Raw genomic sequence first — 17,764 nt, forward strand, 5'->3', positions numbered from 1 at the left:
TTTAATCTATCTAGTCATATGTAGATTGAAAATGCTATATTTAAAATATTTTGAATATTGATTAAACAATGTTTAAATTAACTTTGCAGTTGCTTTCCGTGAGGCTGGTTTCAATACTCAGTCAGAACAATTACGTATGTAGTTACTTCGATAAATTCCATTAATAATATGTTAATTATTAATGTCAACTAGTCGTCTGGTAAACCATAATTATTATATTCACCAGCATTTGAGTTTAATAAACATTAAATGAATACCAATTATACAAAATGTGTTTACAGTTACACCTACAAATTGGATTTTGTAGGAAAACAAATAACATCAACTAAAAAATTAACTAAGATGTTCAGTTAATTAGACCAAATTATTGTTTGTTTAATTGTTTTTTGTCCTAATAGTAAAAGTAAAATCATTATAGCTCAAGCTTTCTGAGAACAATTTAAGAAATAAATAAAGATACAACAATATTAATTGATACATACTGAATTGCATTGTAAATATGAAAATGAAAATTGAACGTAATTAAAGGTTAAGAAATTAATAACATATTGATTAAAAGCATGTACGGGTAGGAAACTCTATTAAGTATACTAATAGCCGATGACATACTTAGAAGTTAATTTATAATAATTTATTTTAATGAAATAGATACGAATCTGGATTAACCTAACACACTATTTGTGCATTCATATTTCACACTCAAAAAAAAATTTTAATTTAATATGATTAACTTTTTGTTTTGTTTTTAGTTGCAGTTCATCTCAATGTTATTATAAAAGCATTGACTCGTAAGTGGCTAATAAAATATAAATAATTAGATGATAGATAAATTACCAAATAATTGCTAGTGGTAAGATTTTTAATATGATATTAAATATCTAGAAATATTTAATATATTTTTCATGGCTAAAAGTAGCCCAAAAAAGTCGAAATATTTTTAAGATTTTACTGTAACAAAACAGTTTTTCTGTGCCATTTATTTCATAGATTATATTAAACAATGGATGGAGATACATCATACATGTGTATTACTTGCTAACCGGGCTGTGTCCAACTTAACTCCCCATCACTCACTCCAACAATCACTATAAAATAACTAATAAGTGCAAGTTTAAGTTGGATACAGCAAATGATTCAAGTAGCTCCATCCACTGTGTATGATCAATGATTTATTCCAATTAATTACTGTTAATTTCAAGCTTGAATCACATGGGCAGTGATAATGTAAATGACTAATTTTTCTGATATGCTCGTATATATTTTAGAATCGACAGATCCATTACACCCCAAGTACGATGGTAAGTTATTTTGTGTCGATCACCTCGTACTTTGCGCTCTTAAACTAAACGATGTCAAACGGAGGATTTGTTTATGAGATAACTACATTTATAAAAAAAAACAAATGATGAGTCGCTCTAAATAGCTCAAAAATTGCAAATAACTATCAAAGTTTCAAAATTATTTCATAGGTTTAAGTTGATCACTTTAATGAATTGGATGGTGTTAAATTTTAATTCAATGGTATAAAATTATAAGAAAAACGATTCTAAGCGAAGATGGTCTGTCATCTTATATTATTTTTTTTGTAGATGTTACGAGTTGAACATTTTAGAAATATTTAACTATAAAATAATTTGTACATTTATAATTTGATTAATTTTATGACGTCCGACGCAATAGTAACACCACACGCACAATATATATATTATATTTATGTACTATATAGGTAATATAAGGTATAAGTATAGGTACATTTCCATTGCGACACGCGATAAGTCAAATTATCCCGCGGGCATCAGGTCTCCATCGATCGATGACTGCACAGCCCCCTAATTGCACCAGTGGCACCATATCCGTGACTAAGCTGTAAAGAATCGACCAATCATAAATTATTATCATAATATAAAAACCACGTCAGCGAAAACGGCATAATATCGGCAGACAGAGCGACTCCCGGTCACTTTTGTTTTTTTTCCGACTAACATCAAGACAATGAACGGCGAGTAAGCCGCTTTTGCCCTTAGGGGAAGCACTCAACAAGCATTTTTTTTGGTAGAGGTTTTTATAAATTTTATTTCTCACCGTGGCCGGTACCCTTATATATATATTTAATATAATTTTTATTATTTCATCCGCCGGAACCACCTCAACTTTTATACAACCATTCCGTTTCGGGATGATGTCCACCCCACACGAGTTAAGTGGTTCTTATTAAATCTCGTGGTCCCATAATTATATGAGTGTTTATATATTTATTTTTCTCTATGTTACTTTTTTTCTTTCTGACAGAGTTTTACGACAGGTTGGCTTTCTCGGCATCAAATAAATATAACCACAAATAAATACCTTACTCATATTTTTCCTGAAATAAGATTTTTGTATTTATTACCTACTGCCTTATATTACTATTCCATTGTGTTCCAATCTATTATTACTGTTATTATTAATGTATAAAACAAATTCCACGGCATTCCGACCTTCTAGTTTTGGTCCAATCTTATGTCTCAGGCTCATGACTTTAGACTCATGAGAAATATGTTTCAAATTGCCGCACCTTTGTCACCATTTGAACTTTAAATGCTTATCAACAACCCCGTAACTATGTATTTTTTATATTTTTAAGCTGATTTTTTTTTTTTTTTATTAGCTATTAGTATACAACTATGACAGCTCGACTATTACAGAATTTTTAAGCTGATATTATAACAATATATCAGGAACATTGTATTAAATTTTCGAGCTTTTTGACAAAAAAAAAAAACAAATTCTATCATTGACAATCAATATATAAAATAAACATGTGATATATATTTCAAGTATTTATTATTCGCTAGCTATTCGTTTATTAATTGCAACAAAATAAGAAAATCGCTACATGAGAAATCGAGTTAATATATTCACTGTATGAAATGTTGTAAAAATGTCAGCTTAAAATGTTCGTAAAAATGTAATTTAACTTTCATGTGCAATTTTTCATTTGATTAATAAAATGAAATGTATAAGGAATCTCTAATTAAATTTTAAAATCTCAGATATAAAAAGAAAATTTTTGTGAATTTCTAACTGAAAATAATTTGCAAGTTTTCGTCACTTCTACAAATTTTTTCAAAATTCTAAATTCAAACTCTCATAATTATATCATTAAGCCATTGCGAAACTGTATAATGTAAAAACGAAAATTAATAAATAACAATTTTTAAAAAACATAAATTACGCTGTCTATCAATTATCATACCTGCACTATACACATGCCCGAAACAAATAAGTATTCGGAATATTTTACCTTTAATGAAAACCAATAATCAAAATTTATAAGTAGAGGTATCATCCCAATACTGTAATTCTTAGTTTGTAACGTTAAATAAATATTAAAATTCATAATGCATATGTTGAATTTGTTCTTTGATTCTAGAATTAGTAATTAATTACATAAATAAATTTAATATCGGTAAGACAATAACTACATACATTTTGAATTAATGACATTATATTTTAATAACATTTCCATGCATCATGTGTTACCATTTATGGAAACACTGAATGCAAGAGGTATATGATATCCCAAGCCTTTTAGCCTAAGATGATACACAACACTTTTTTTTAGTATTGATATACATTTTAATAAATTATTAGAAACATCTGGGTATTACAATATCTATACGCCCATCACCTATGCACCAAACAATATTATAATTTATGTTGTTCATAAATTATTATTCATGCAATTTTGTTTTCTTTAAAAAGATATGGATAAAGTCTATGAATTGTACGGTAAGTTATCTATTAATGGCATTGTATATAAAAATTAAAATAATTCATAATTTATCATAAATGTTTATGTGCTTAAAAATCAAGTTAGTCAATACTAATATTATATCTATTGAATTAGGACATTTATTGAATTTCTCAAGTTGTATGTGAAACAATTATTCCGTACAGCCAAACTCAATTATAATGAGTTTCTGTAATTTAACCACAAGTAAAAAAAAATCAATATTAACATCAATACTAAACTAAATTCAACTCAATAAAGAATACTACACTATACACGACTATCACAAAGTTCACTGAAGTCTGAAATGAATAAAAAAAATAAAAATGCCGATCGGTTGTTGTGTTTTAAAATTCGTAGCTTTTTTATCTTTAATAAGTAATTTAATTAAGTATGCTTAATTGTATTGTCTATTTATTCTAATTTTTCTAAATGAATTTAAATCTTGTTTTAACGTTTTGCGGTTTTGATGAATTTGATAATGTTGGATATTGACTAAAAATGATTGTGATAAGTAATTCAGTTAATGATACGGCAGGTTGGAATTCGTTCTGATGATGTGATACATTCAGCATTTAGTGATAAAGTAGTTGATATAGTGACTGGGACCCTTCGGGCTAATATTAATAATTATTATTCACACAACAATTTATTCCATTTCCATTCATATATTAAGTACACACACACCACCTTCATGAATATCGTTGCATTCATCTAAATATAAATATATTTCAATAATGTATAATTGTTAATTACCAATTTAAAATCACACAAGGACAAATACACATCTTACCATTAAACCCACCCCTTCCTCCACCAAATATACTTGCCGAGTTTGTATTACATTTTATTGATATTTATTAAATAATATTTAAACAGGAGTTAATGATCCGAGTACAAGCTCAACAGGTATATTTTTGGGTTAATATTTGTTGTTAGTCATTCATATATACCTATAGTTCTTTTGTTTGAAACTAATTTAAATAAGGAGTTGTTTCATAGTTTCCTCACAAAACGTTACAGGTATGAAGATGTCTTCTTTAAAATGAATATGCAATAGAGAATAGTACACCGTACACGACTGTCACCAGGTTAACTGAAGTCTGAAATCAATAATAAATTAGAATGCCGATCAGTTATTGTTTTTAAAATTAGTAGCGTTTTTATATTTTATGACAAAAAGAACCATTTGGCTAAAAAGTGATTTATTTAATTGTAAATAATGTTTTCATCTACGTATTTAAATTTTTCTAAATGAATTTGAATCTTAGTTTGAAGTTTGGTGGCTATGAAAAATTGGATAATGTCATTATCCAACAATGTCACTTAAAAATTTGGACAAATTATTTACTTCTATTGATTTTCGTGTGTTACTTATGTTACGAAAATGGTATTTTATTATAGTAAAATTATCGAGCCATCAAGGATAATTTATTCTCTGCACTTAATGTACTTTCACCTAACTATACCAGACGGTTCTTTTGAAAAACCCTAATTCATAAATATTAATGTTTATAAAAAAATAAACAGTTTCACACAGTTTATGGTAGATAAAATCAACATTTAAAAATTTAAAATATAAATATTTTAAAATATTTTTATCTTTATCATTATTTAAATTTTTTACTTGAAACAATGAGAAAAAAATATTTTGAAATAATAAGGTTCTTACTAATTAAGCACCCATTATATTTTTCAAGTTTGTATTACATTATATTTATATTTATTTAAAAATATTTAAACAGGGAATAATGATTCGAGTACCTCAAAAAGTAAATTTTTTAAATTCATATTCTTTATTAGTTATTTATATATACCTTAAGTTCTTTTTTTTAGAAACTTATTTGAATACGAATTTATTTCATAGTTGCCTCACCCAGCGTCACCCGTGCAAAGATATGTTTTTTTTGTTTACTACATTTTTAATAGAGAACAGTACACCGTACACGACTGTCACAAAGTTAACTTAAGTCCGAAATAAATGATAAATATAATTTGACTGTTTTAAAAATTCGTTGTTTTTATATTTTATCGTGACATGAGTCCGGTATTTTTCAGGTACAGTTTTTTATGTAGTAAATTGCACCCAGTATAAATATTATTTTTATGATAGTCATTTAGCATAACTAAGAGGACACCAAGAGGACTCGACTATCATTGTCCTCCAAAAATTTTTTTTTCTTGGTTTTTTTTTAAATGAATAAATTGGTTAATATGTTGGGTTCAATATTTGTTGGTAGATTAATTTAATATGCTGTAGATAATAATTATACAATTAAAAAATAAAAATCATTATACAGTAATACAATTATAAGTTATACATCAGCATAATTTTGAGACATCATTTTCATGTATTCAACACTATTTCACCCAAAAAGCTTACTAAAAAATGACCTATACTTAAAGTCGATTGATATCGTTAATATCATAGAACGGAAAGTGCAATTTACTGTACCCATTTTAAAAACTGAAAAATCCCTGGCGAAATCTACTCAAAATTAACTCGGTCTTCGTAAGCTGTTGTAACATTCAAACAATAATAGCGTAATGATAATTTAGTCAATTTTATTACAAATGTGATCGTTTAACTGTTGTATTGTGAGTGACTTGTGTTTGGTGAGGGTTACAGTGTCTTAGACTAAATATTCAAGAAATTACTCGGGTTTTACACGATGTTTACGAAAATCAAAACAAAATATTTACGTGTACAGAGTTAATGGTCAGCTGGCGACATCGTCGGCAATGTGTTTCAATTATAGCGGAACTGGGTCACGTTGTGACCAATTGTGTCAAACTGGCGGCTGACATCGATGACTGCATTAACGTATGACACTATGGCGGTATCAATTTTTTGGTCAACGCCCTGCGTGGTTATCGGCAGTAGTGCCGTATCCACGATTTAAGAGTATGGTTGGCCAACCATAAAACCACGATGTATGGAAGATATCTCTTCTAGATCGTGCATAGAGCAATAGGCTCAACGAATCATGATACATTGTCAACCAAAATCACTATTAAATACTTCAGGGAAACTCACCACTACCGTTTGTATAAAAAAGTAGCGGTAAGCTCAAATCTGTCACACTGTAAATCCTGCTTCTATACATCGGTACATATAATTTTGCTAGCGCTGTTCTGGTCCTTTAATTTGGTTGCCACCTTAAAACGACTTGATCATAGGTTGTCGAGAAACTATACCATCTTAAATCTTGGGCATACAATCAAATGAAAGCGTCTGGCCGCAGTACGTTGTACATTATCACGATCATTCATGATTGCATGGGTTTCACCCTTCGTACCAGAATACTTATGACGTAATCCTAATTAAGCGGTCCTGGGCAACTGGAAAACACACTCCTGGTTCAGTATCTTAATGTTAAATAATATAAACAAGTAATCTGATGTATGTGTCAGCGTAAGAAATAACTCTTTCCTTTTCGCTAACTTGAAGTGATTCCTCTTCTTGGAGCCAATTAGACGCGAATAAGGCAGTTCTGTTCGTCGTGATTGTCAAAAGTCGCTCGTGTGGTGTAGTGGTGGTGGCAGGTGACACACGGAATTTTTAAACACTCGGCGTGACGATTACAAAGTTGTTCAAGTTTTTTAGTTGAAAATATGTAAAAAAAATATTTTCAAACAATTTTGAAATGTTGAGTGTATTACGTATTTTACTTGTTAAGTTGGTATTACATTACATTAATATTGATTGTATATTATTTAAACAGAATTTAATATTCCTATCTCAATGACAAGTAATTTTTAAATTAATATACTATAAACATAACAAATTGTAATATAGCCATAGGTACTTATTTATCATTTTTTTTTTGAATAGAGGAAGAGTTTAGTCAAATATCTAGTAAGTTAAATTGTAAAAATGTATTGGTTGGTAATGACATAAATCATAAACATTTAACATATACATTTAATTATTACACTCATTTAAAAATAAATAAAATTATTTTTAGGTTACACAGAGTCCCCACGAGTATATTGTCGTGGATTATACACCACTCCTGACTAAACGTAACTATGATTCAGACGCATTTCACCTATACAATAACCTTGAATAAACGATTTTAAATCTCATAGTAGAAATATAACTAATATATTAAAATAAATTAATATTTTAAAAATTAAATCGTTTGATTGAAAACTGTATTTTTTTTTGTGCTTTTTCATTGATTTTAAGTTATGTTTTAATAAACAAGTGTAATGTTAATAGCTTTAGTAATCGAAGCAGACATTTATAATTTGAAGACCAATAAAAAAATTAATTGTATTATTTTAAATTGAATTATTAAATAATAAAATATGATTATATTACCTTAACATAAAACCTCTTTTGTTAATTTTTTATTTTAGATTCTGAACTAAGCAATGACTAAATTGATTTTATAGTGATGTGAAATGTGTGGTTTTGTTTCTGTCTTTAATCAACATTTTGATAATGTGAAAATGGAATGACAAACAATGTTCCAATTTCCGACATTAGAATGTTTGCTGATAGAAAAAGTTATTTATTTATTTATTAATAATAATTAACGGGCGATGCTCTTTGAATACGATAAATAATACATTTAAATTCTAAAGTACTTGAAATATACATAATACCATTGATTATAAATATTATAGATAGCTCACTGCTCACTGCAGTACAAAATACGCTGCACCGTAATTACTCCCGATAGAGAGCGTTAAGGAATTCGGCATATAATAAAATAAAATAATTATTACCAGGGGTACGACACTCCGTGAATTGGTCGGATCGGGCGATTGTGGCCTTGAAAATTTACAAAAGTAAACAAAATCTGAATAATGAATACTACGTCCTGTACGTCCTCATCGTTTCGATATTCCGGAATGGTGGGAGTAGTCAATGGATCCAAAAGCATGTCCAACATATCTTCTTCTAGCGTTCCTGTCATTATATTTTCCAACAATTCACAAGGTACTTTTGTTGCCAGTCCCATTCGTGCTTTTTGACCAAAGAATGATTCATATGGAGTCATCTTTATAGCTTCGTGGTATGTGGTATTAACGCCCCATTGTACAAAGGCGAGGCCGTAACTCCATGCGGCAGTTTTGTTGTCTCGCATCCACGCCACCAGCGAATCCTTCAGTGTACAATTACCTCTTTCTACAGATCCTTGGCTTTGTGGATAACGTGGCAGACCATTTACTAATATTAAATCTGGCCATAATAACGCTAATTCTTTTATAACACCGGCAGTGAATTCGCGACCATTATTGGACTGTAGAACGTGAGGTGCACCAAACGTCAAAAATATGTGTAACAGTTCTTTCGCCACTTCCGAAGCCTTTTTGCATTTCAGAGGCCGGAAAAATGAAAACTTTGTCAAGTGTTCTTTGTAATGAAGAATAAATTTAAAATCACCGTCAGGTAAACTTTGAAAGTCAACAAGGTCCACTTGCCCACGTTCATTTAAAGAAGAAGCTAAAATAGGCCGCACAACAACACCTCGCGTACTTTTTTTTTTTGATTTTTCCACACACCTTTCACAATTAGCAATATAAGCTTTTACATCAGCCATAGTTATATTAGAGTAATGCTCCATTATTTTTTTGTGTGTTTTTGTCTCACCTTTATGTCCACTGGCCACATGCATATCACGGATAATACTATGGAAACTGTCGACTACTGCCATAATACGTTGATCGCGTTTCCGTCGCACACGTCTTACGCCAGCTACCTCGATCAAATCAAATTTCTCACGGACGTGATAATACCGCCTATCTTTATTTATAGAAGCATCATCAGTTAAAATTTTAACAGCTTCGGCATCTCGTTCTGCTGTCCATTTAGAGTCCATAGTAAATAAATATTATTATTTATTATTTTATTATATTTATAATTGATTATTGCAACTAATAAACGCACTTTTAGAACCGTCACACACTGTTAACTATTTCAGCAGCCGAAACGAATAACTGAACGTTGAACATGTAGGTAGGGAATATTTGTCACATTATTTTATCAAAACAATACAAATGCCTTAGTAACTAAGATAAAGTCACGCGGCACGGCAGTGTGGAGGCGTCTATCATCATAGGTAATAAAGATAATGATGTGGTAAGGGTGACGCCAATGGGCAATGGGTTCAAATATTGGTTATTTATATATCTATCACTATTCGTAATAAATTATGTTCGTAATAATATGATACCGAATTCATGAAATCGGCAGAAATATTGCCGATTTCACGTTTTCTGCAACAGCGATGCTGATTTCATGAAATCGGCAATTTTTCTACCAATTTCATGAAATCAGCAATTTCACAAATTCGGCGTAACATATATACCATATTTAGACTCTATTATTAGCTCGTTCACTAATCGATTTAATGAAAACAATGGGACTCCATTTAAATTATGTTAGTTGCTTCCAAATGAAATGGTTAAACTACAAAAAAATTAATATATTAACATACTTCAAGATATTGAAAATCATTTTAAAATGCCTAATATAAAAGTTAATGGTTTAATTTGATATGATTATTGGCAATTAAAATCACAATTATTTATGAAAGATACTATGGTGGATTATAAAAAATTATTAAAGAAGAGTGAATTTTTTCCTGCTGTCAAGAAAGGTATAATGATATATATTACATTGCCGCCTACGAAATGCACTGTAGAACGATCAATCAGTTTACTAAGGAGAGTAGAGACATGGGCGAGATCTACAATGAGTGAAGAAAGACTTGATGGCTTATGTATGATAAGCGTATATAGGAAAAAAATTGATGATAAAAAGAATGAATGTATAGAACAAGTTATAAATAAATTTGTTGTTAAAAAAAGAAATTTACAATTTTTATTTGTAAATTAATATTTTAATAAATATAATTAATGTAAAAAATGTTGATGTCCAATTGATATTATTAATTAAATAAAAATTTCAATAAATTAATTTTATAGTTAATTGGTTAAATAATTATTATTTTATAATCCTCCAGTTTGATGTGTGTAATGTAATAGTATAATGTAAAATTGTAAACCCCTGCCTACCTCGTGGTCATTCCTATTTATAAATATATTGATAAATTAAAATGTTGTCCCCCCCTTGAGAATTATATTATGGGCGCCCTTGACGAACGCAACAACTTGAGTTGCAATGGCGTTTGATTGGAAGTCATCCGAAAACCATCGATAAAAGTGGAACCAGATGTTTGCTGAGTAGAACACAGACAACAAATGAAACTCTGATTCCTTACTCTCAACTCTCAAGTATATGTTTGATATGGCGAGGAGCATTATTACGGGGATTACTGAGGTTTAATGTTAAGATAAAAAGCACTAAAAAGCGGCATAAGTGTATTGCCGGTGGTTAACTTGTCATAATCAATACGTTCAGACACAACTAAGGAAGTAGATTCAAGTACATATGTATAATATTATACAGATACATAACACAAGCCTCCAACATAACCATAAATTCTTCATTAGATACAGAAACTGCCCTACTAGTTATATCAATACAACTCTTTATAGTTTTTTGAGTAGATTTAATTGGAGTATCCAGTTTTGTTTTTTTATTGATTTTAAAAAAACAACTCGGCAGCAAAGGCCGTTAGTTCACAATACTTAATAACAATTTAGATTATATACATAGCGTTCATAGATAGAATTATATTTTGTTAATTAAATTAGTTAGTTTAAGAAATTTAAGCGTTTTTTCGTTCTGATCAGGTTGTGGTCCGAGAGTTGAGTCGAGGGTTTCGGTCAAGTTGAGGTCCATTCGCTCCTGGTCGTAAACATGACATTCAGTCAAGATGTGTTTGACGGTGAGGTATTGGCCACAGGCTTCACAGAAGGGGGGTTCGTCATTAGACATGAGATATCCATGGGTAAGTCTAGTGTGTCCTATTCTTAAACGATTCTGAAGGTTGTTGACTTGATCTGGTTTAATTTAGTAGTCTGTCTATACCAAGATATGTGCCATTTTTTTCTTATATATGTTTTCAATGAGTTTTTAAAGTCGTCGTAGGTGATGAAGTCTAATAATGGCGTGTTCTTGTCGGAGATGGCCATATTAGCATATGTATCCGCAGTTTCGTTACCTGAGATACCGGTACGCCCTGGAATCCAAGTTAGTATAATATGTTTTTTTTTTTTGTTTAATTTCGTCAATTTTATTTTGGATGAGGATGGCAATGTCACCGGGGTTGGTTTTGTTTTTAACACTGTTTATGGCGCTGAGGGAATCAACCCTAAGAATTAAAAAACTGGTGTGATGAGGTGTTTATTACTTCAATGGCTTTTAAAATTGCCGAGTATCCAGTTTATAATTACGATTAAGTTAGATACTATATAACTGACAAATAATGATGAAACAAAACACTAGCACACAGTGTATAACAGAAAGTTACTGCACAGACGGTTAAATTTGTATATTTTGTATAAATTTAATATTTGTAAAAATCAATACATTCATCGCTCAGAATCTAAAATACAAATAATAAACAAAAGAAGTCTTATATTTAGGCAATATTATTATATTTAATTATTTAAAATAATACAGTTTGTAAGCGAGGTCTCGAGCATTTCGTTGTTCGGGGTAACCACGCTTTAAGTGTATATTTTGACTAAGATAAGTGGACTGTATTATGTGTATAATGAAATAATATGATGTATTGAAAAATTATAAGAAAGTCAATGTAACTTATAATACATCAAAGAATATAATTGTACGAAATTACAATACAATATTTGGATATTTTAGCAAATAATAATACAAAATTATAACAGACAATTGCTAAATTATTATTACAATAAAACAAATTCTTACCGCGTACTGCGCCACTGCAACAGCCGATAGTAAGCTTTACGCGGCAACCACCAACGTAAAATATATGTCACGATCACGAAATAATTACGCGGAAATTACCAACGCAATAAAAACCGTGACTAGCCACTAGACAGACGCGGTAGCCTGTATATATAGGGACCGTCGTGGATAGATCACCAGAGGGGAGGGGGGTGCCGCGTCTAGAATATTCGTGCGCTGTCGCGGTGACACAGGCGCAACTATAGAATGATCGAGAACAGTTTCGATCATTCCAGAGCTGTACCCAACATCCTCCCGCCTTTGAAAGGATACTTTCAAAATTTTATAGTTATACAAATAATGGGTAATGAATTGTACATCTTTTACTCTTTTACATAAAATAAATATAAAATACAACACTGGTTGATAGAAGAATCTTCCGATCAGGACACAGGCAACTTCACCACTTTTACTACTGGACGCTTCAAGGTTCCTTCAGCTGTCTTCAACGTCACAACGCGTACAACTTCATCTGCACCTGGATGGACGTCAGTCACTCTTCCTAATTGCCATGACATGACAGGTCGTACTGGAGACTTTACGACAACCAAATCACCGATGTTTAAGTTGGTATCTTGCCTTAACCACTTTTGGCGGCCTTGCAATGTCTGTAAGTACTCATTGGTCCATCGTTTCCAAAAAGACTGCTGCGCTTGTTTGATCAGTTGCCATCTGTTTAGACGGTTGATTTTAACGTCCGTCAAATCAGGTTCTGGAACTGCCATGAGGGGTTGTCCTATCAGAAAGTGCCCAGGAGTTAAAGCACACAAATCGTTTGGGTCACTGGAGACACTTGTGAGTGGACGCGAATTTAAGATTCCTTCGATGCGAATTATTAGTGTGGTAAATTCTTCCATGGTCATTATTTGATCACCGATGACTTTTCTCAAATGAGTCTTGACACTTTTAATTGCGGCCTCCCAGATACCTCCAAAATGAGGGGCCGCAGGTGGATTAAAATACCACTGACATGGGATCCTACCGATCGAAAGCAGCAAGAAACGCTTCCGTGGATAAGTCGCTCACCACTTCCAGATGGACTGCCTTCACTGATAAACACACAAATAGAGCAAGATAACCCTTATTAGTCTTGGCACCTCGTCGACGGCTTTCTTTCACAAAAAGTTATTTAAAAAAAAATAAATGTTTGAACTTGTAACGCAGGGTATTGCAACAGTCAAATTAATTCGTATTCAAATAAGTTTCAAACAAAAAAACTATAGAAATACACGTGAAACCAATAAAAAATGTTGACTCCATAATATATAGGTACCTGTAATATAATCCGGGATATTGAATCCTGTTTAAATATTATATAATAAACATTAATGTAATGCAATACAAACTTGTAAATTATAATGGTATATATTGTTGATTGTTCAATAAATTGTTGATCGTACAAGAATAATAATAATTAATATATTATGGATAATGACATTATCTAACTTTGGATATTGACTGAGAATGATTGTGAAGTATTTCAGTTAATGATCAGGCAGCTTGGGACTTGTTTTGGTGATTTCATACATTCGGAATTCAGTTATAAAGTTATTGATGGTGACTTAGACCCACAAGCTAATATTAACATTTATTATTGTTGGACACATAAATGTATCGAACAATATATCCCTTGTAGACAATAGCACTATGTACAATTAAATAAATCACTTTTTAACTAATTGGTTCATGTTATCATAAAATATAAAAACGCTACTAATTTTAAAAACAATAACCGATCGGCATTCTAATTTATCATTGATTTCAGACTTCAGTTAACCTGGTGACAGTCGTGTACGATGTACTATTCTCCATTGCATATTCATTTTTTTTTAAAACATCTTTATACCGGTAACGCTGGGCGAGGAAATTATGAAACAATTTTAAATGAGTTTCAAACAAAAGAACTATAGGTATGTATGAATAACTAACAACAAATATTAACTCAAAAATATACCTGTTGAGCTTGTACTCGGATCATTAACTCCTGTTAAAATATTATTTAATAAATATCAATATTATGTAATACAAACTTGGCAAGTATGCTGTGGAGGAATGGGTGAGAGGTTAAATATAAATTTAATTACATCAATTTTGTTGTCATATAACAATGTACGTAAATATAGAAGAAAAGTAATACAGTTAAATCGTTTTTAGTATAATTGATTAACGTTAATAACTATTACTATGTTCAGCTAAAATACAGAAACTCATTATAACTGAGTGTGACTATAAGAAATAATTGTTCACCTACAACTTAAACAATTCAATTGATATGTATCGATAAACTTGAGGTTATGGCACATCGATGTCTTTGATAAATTATTTTAGATTTTATATACAATTCCATTAATAGATAACTTACCGAACACTTCATAAACTTTAGCTATTTATTTTTAAAGAAAACAAACTGCAGCATAAATAATAAATTATAAACAACATAATTTATAATATTGTATGGTACATAGGTGATACGTGTAGGTACTGTAATACTCTGATGTTTCTAATAAATTATTAATATTATTATTATTATTAAATTTATATCAAAACTAAAAAAAAAGTTTTGTGTATCATCTTAAACCCCAAATGCTTAAGACACCATATACCTCTACCATCCAGTGTTTCAATAAATGGTAACATATGTTGAATGGCAATGTTATTAAAATATAATGTCATTAATTTTTTTTTTTTTAATTAAAAATAAACAATCTATACAAGTAATGTACAATAAGCTTATTTGTTAGAGAATACAAGACGTGAGAAATTGAATAAAAAGCCGTCCACTGGCAACACTTAGCATGAGTTATATAAATTTTTAATTTTTTTCATTGTTGGTGGTTGAAATTGTTTATATTAATCATGTAATATGTATATATATATTTTAAATTGGTAATTTTAGGAGTTCACGACACTATTTCCTTTTTAACCTGTGCCTTGGATTTTCTGGAAGAGTTAGAGAGGAGAGGTTTTTAATAAAAGGATTTTGGCAGGATAGAAGTCGAATGCGGAAGCGCAAGTAAAAAGATTGAGGTTCTTCGTAGATGGATTTTATTTACATTGGATTTTTTTGCTGAACCCCAGAGCTGTATGCCATAAGTCCAAATAGGTTTCAGGAGGATTTTGTAAATTAAAAGTTTTACTTTTAGATTGATATTATTATTTCTCGATATTAGAGGACTAAAGATGCGCATACGGGCGTTGAAAGTCAGTCTTTTGGTTCGTATATTATTTTTCCATGTTAGTCGTTTATCAAGATTGAATCCCAGGTATTTTATTGTGTCCGATGTGGGACTTGGGTTGTTGTGTTACAGTTGGACATACGGCCTTCTTGAGAGTAAATGTAGTGTGACTTGATTTGTTTGGGTTTATTTTGATACGCCATTTGTCGTACCAGTTAGTCATTAGGTTGAGATGAAGTTGTGGGTTTGATGAGGCGGATACAGGATTTTCACTAGTTGACAAAATAACTTTATTATCAGCATAATCAGCCACCATGGTTTGAGGCGTGGAGAGCTGATCGGCAACATAGATATTGAATAGAGTTGGAGATATAATAGGATGCCCCCTTGTGAGTTGTGTAGCATTGATTTTAGTTATTTCTGAGTATGCAGAGCGATAATGTCATTAATTTAAAATGTTTATTGTTAATGTCTTACCGATATCAAATTTGCTTATATAACACATTCCTAAAACTAGAACCAAAAAACAAACTCTATTGACATTTATGCATTATAAATGTTACAATAAATTTAACATTAAAAACTACAAACAACAGTCTTAAGAAGGTAGACAGAAGTGAAAACTTCAACTAGTACATTTTGATTATTAATTTTTATTTGAGGTAAAAATTCCCGAATACTTATTTGTATCGGATAGGTTTATGTATGATAATTGATAAATAGTATCATTCATGTTTTTTTTTTTAAACAATTATTTATTAATTTTCATTTTTACCTTGTACAGGTTATCCCAGAAAGTCGGAGTGTCGTGGATTTTTTTTAGTTTAAATTTTCACCATTTTGCATATAAAAAATGTGGTTGTAGAATTTTTATAAATATTGTGAAGCGAGTTATTCCACTTCAAAATTGTATTTGTGAAAAACAAGATTTGAATATTTTGGTAAATACTGTGTGTATTCTTTTGATTTATATACACTGACCATATTAATTGTATATTATGTAAAGGTGATCAACTAATAACAGAAGATCTAATAAAATTGTCTGCAAATACTTATTTTAAAAAATACTCAAAGAAAATAATTGCATTGCTGAGGAAAAATGTTAAGTATTTAGTATATACAATAACTAGTTATTGTAAGCTATATTATATAGGTAGAATCTATGGTCCGAAAAAAAATAACGAAGGAGAATACAAAATAAGAACAAATCAGGAGATCCAAGACCTGTACGGAGAACCGAATATTAACGGAATTTTAAAAAGTAGTAGGCTGAGCTGGGCCGGTCACGTGTGGAGATCGGAGGGGCCAATTGGACAGGTTACGAAATGGAAGCCAAATACAAAAAGGCCTAGAGGACGTCCTAGACAAAGATGGAAGGATAGAGTGGTCAAGGATTTGAGGGAACTTGGAATAGAGGATGGGGAAGAGCTGGCAAGAGACCGAGACAGGTGGAGGCAAGTGGTTGTTGCGGCAATGGGCCTGAATGGCCTGTAAACGCCTAAGAAGAAGAAGAAGATATTATATAGGTAATTTTTGTAATTATTTATTTTAACAGTTGTACGCACTGATATTATATATTTATAAATTTATAATATTATGTAACATAAATTTTACAATATAAATATAATTATATTTATTAATTTTACAATTGTTTTAATTAATCAATTTCCAATGAAGGTTAAAAAGGAATTGTAATAATATTATTGGAAAATGTACTATTGATTGCGTATTATCGATAGCTAACTAACAATATCTGATTATCGGTTGTGAATTTCTGTTGAATTGAGATAGTTATAATGACAACCGTTGTAGAGCACTGGTAGCTGTTCACTATCCAATATTTCTACGGCAGTAAATAGTTGCCTTTATATTTAATCTCTTTTCTATGCCTGGGGCCTAACCTAAACTGGGGATAATTTGCCTTATTGCGAGTCGCATTCCCAGTGTACATATACTCTGTCCAGC

The 17,764-nt window shown here is 30.6% G+C and overlaps 1 protein-coding gene across 1 annotated transcript; it reads right to left on the reverse strand.

Annotated features, from left to right (window-relative positions):
* Positions 1–8,505: 8,505 nt before the first annotated feature.
* LOC111038388 (KRAB-A domain-containing protein 2-like) lies at positions 8,506–9,606 on the reverse strand. Its single transcript, XM_022321459.1, has one exon. The coding sequence runs from the start codon at positions 9,604–9,606 to the stop codon at positions 8,506–8,508; it is 1,101 nt and encodes a 366-aa protein (XP_022177151.1).
* Positions 9,607–17,764: the final 8,158 nt, after the last annotated feature.

Source organism: Myzus persicae, unplaced genomic scaffold (genome assembly GCF_001856785.1).
Source record: "Myzus persicae strain clone G006 unplaced genomic scaffold, MPER_G0061.0, whole genome shotgun sequence".
NCBI lineage: Eukaryota > Metazoa > Arthropoda > Insecta > Hemiptera > Aphididae > Myzus > Myzus persicae.

Coding starts and splice junctions, on each gene's coding strand:
- LOC111038388 (XM_022321459.1), bottom strand. CDS start 9,606: ATGGACTCTAAATGGACAGCAGAACGAGATGCCGAAGCTGTTAAAATT.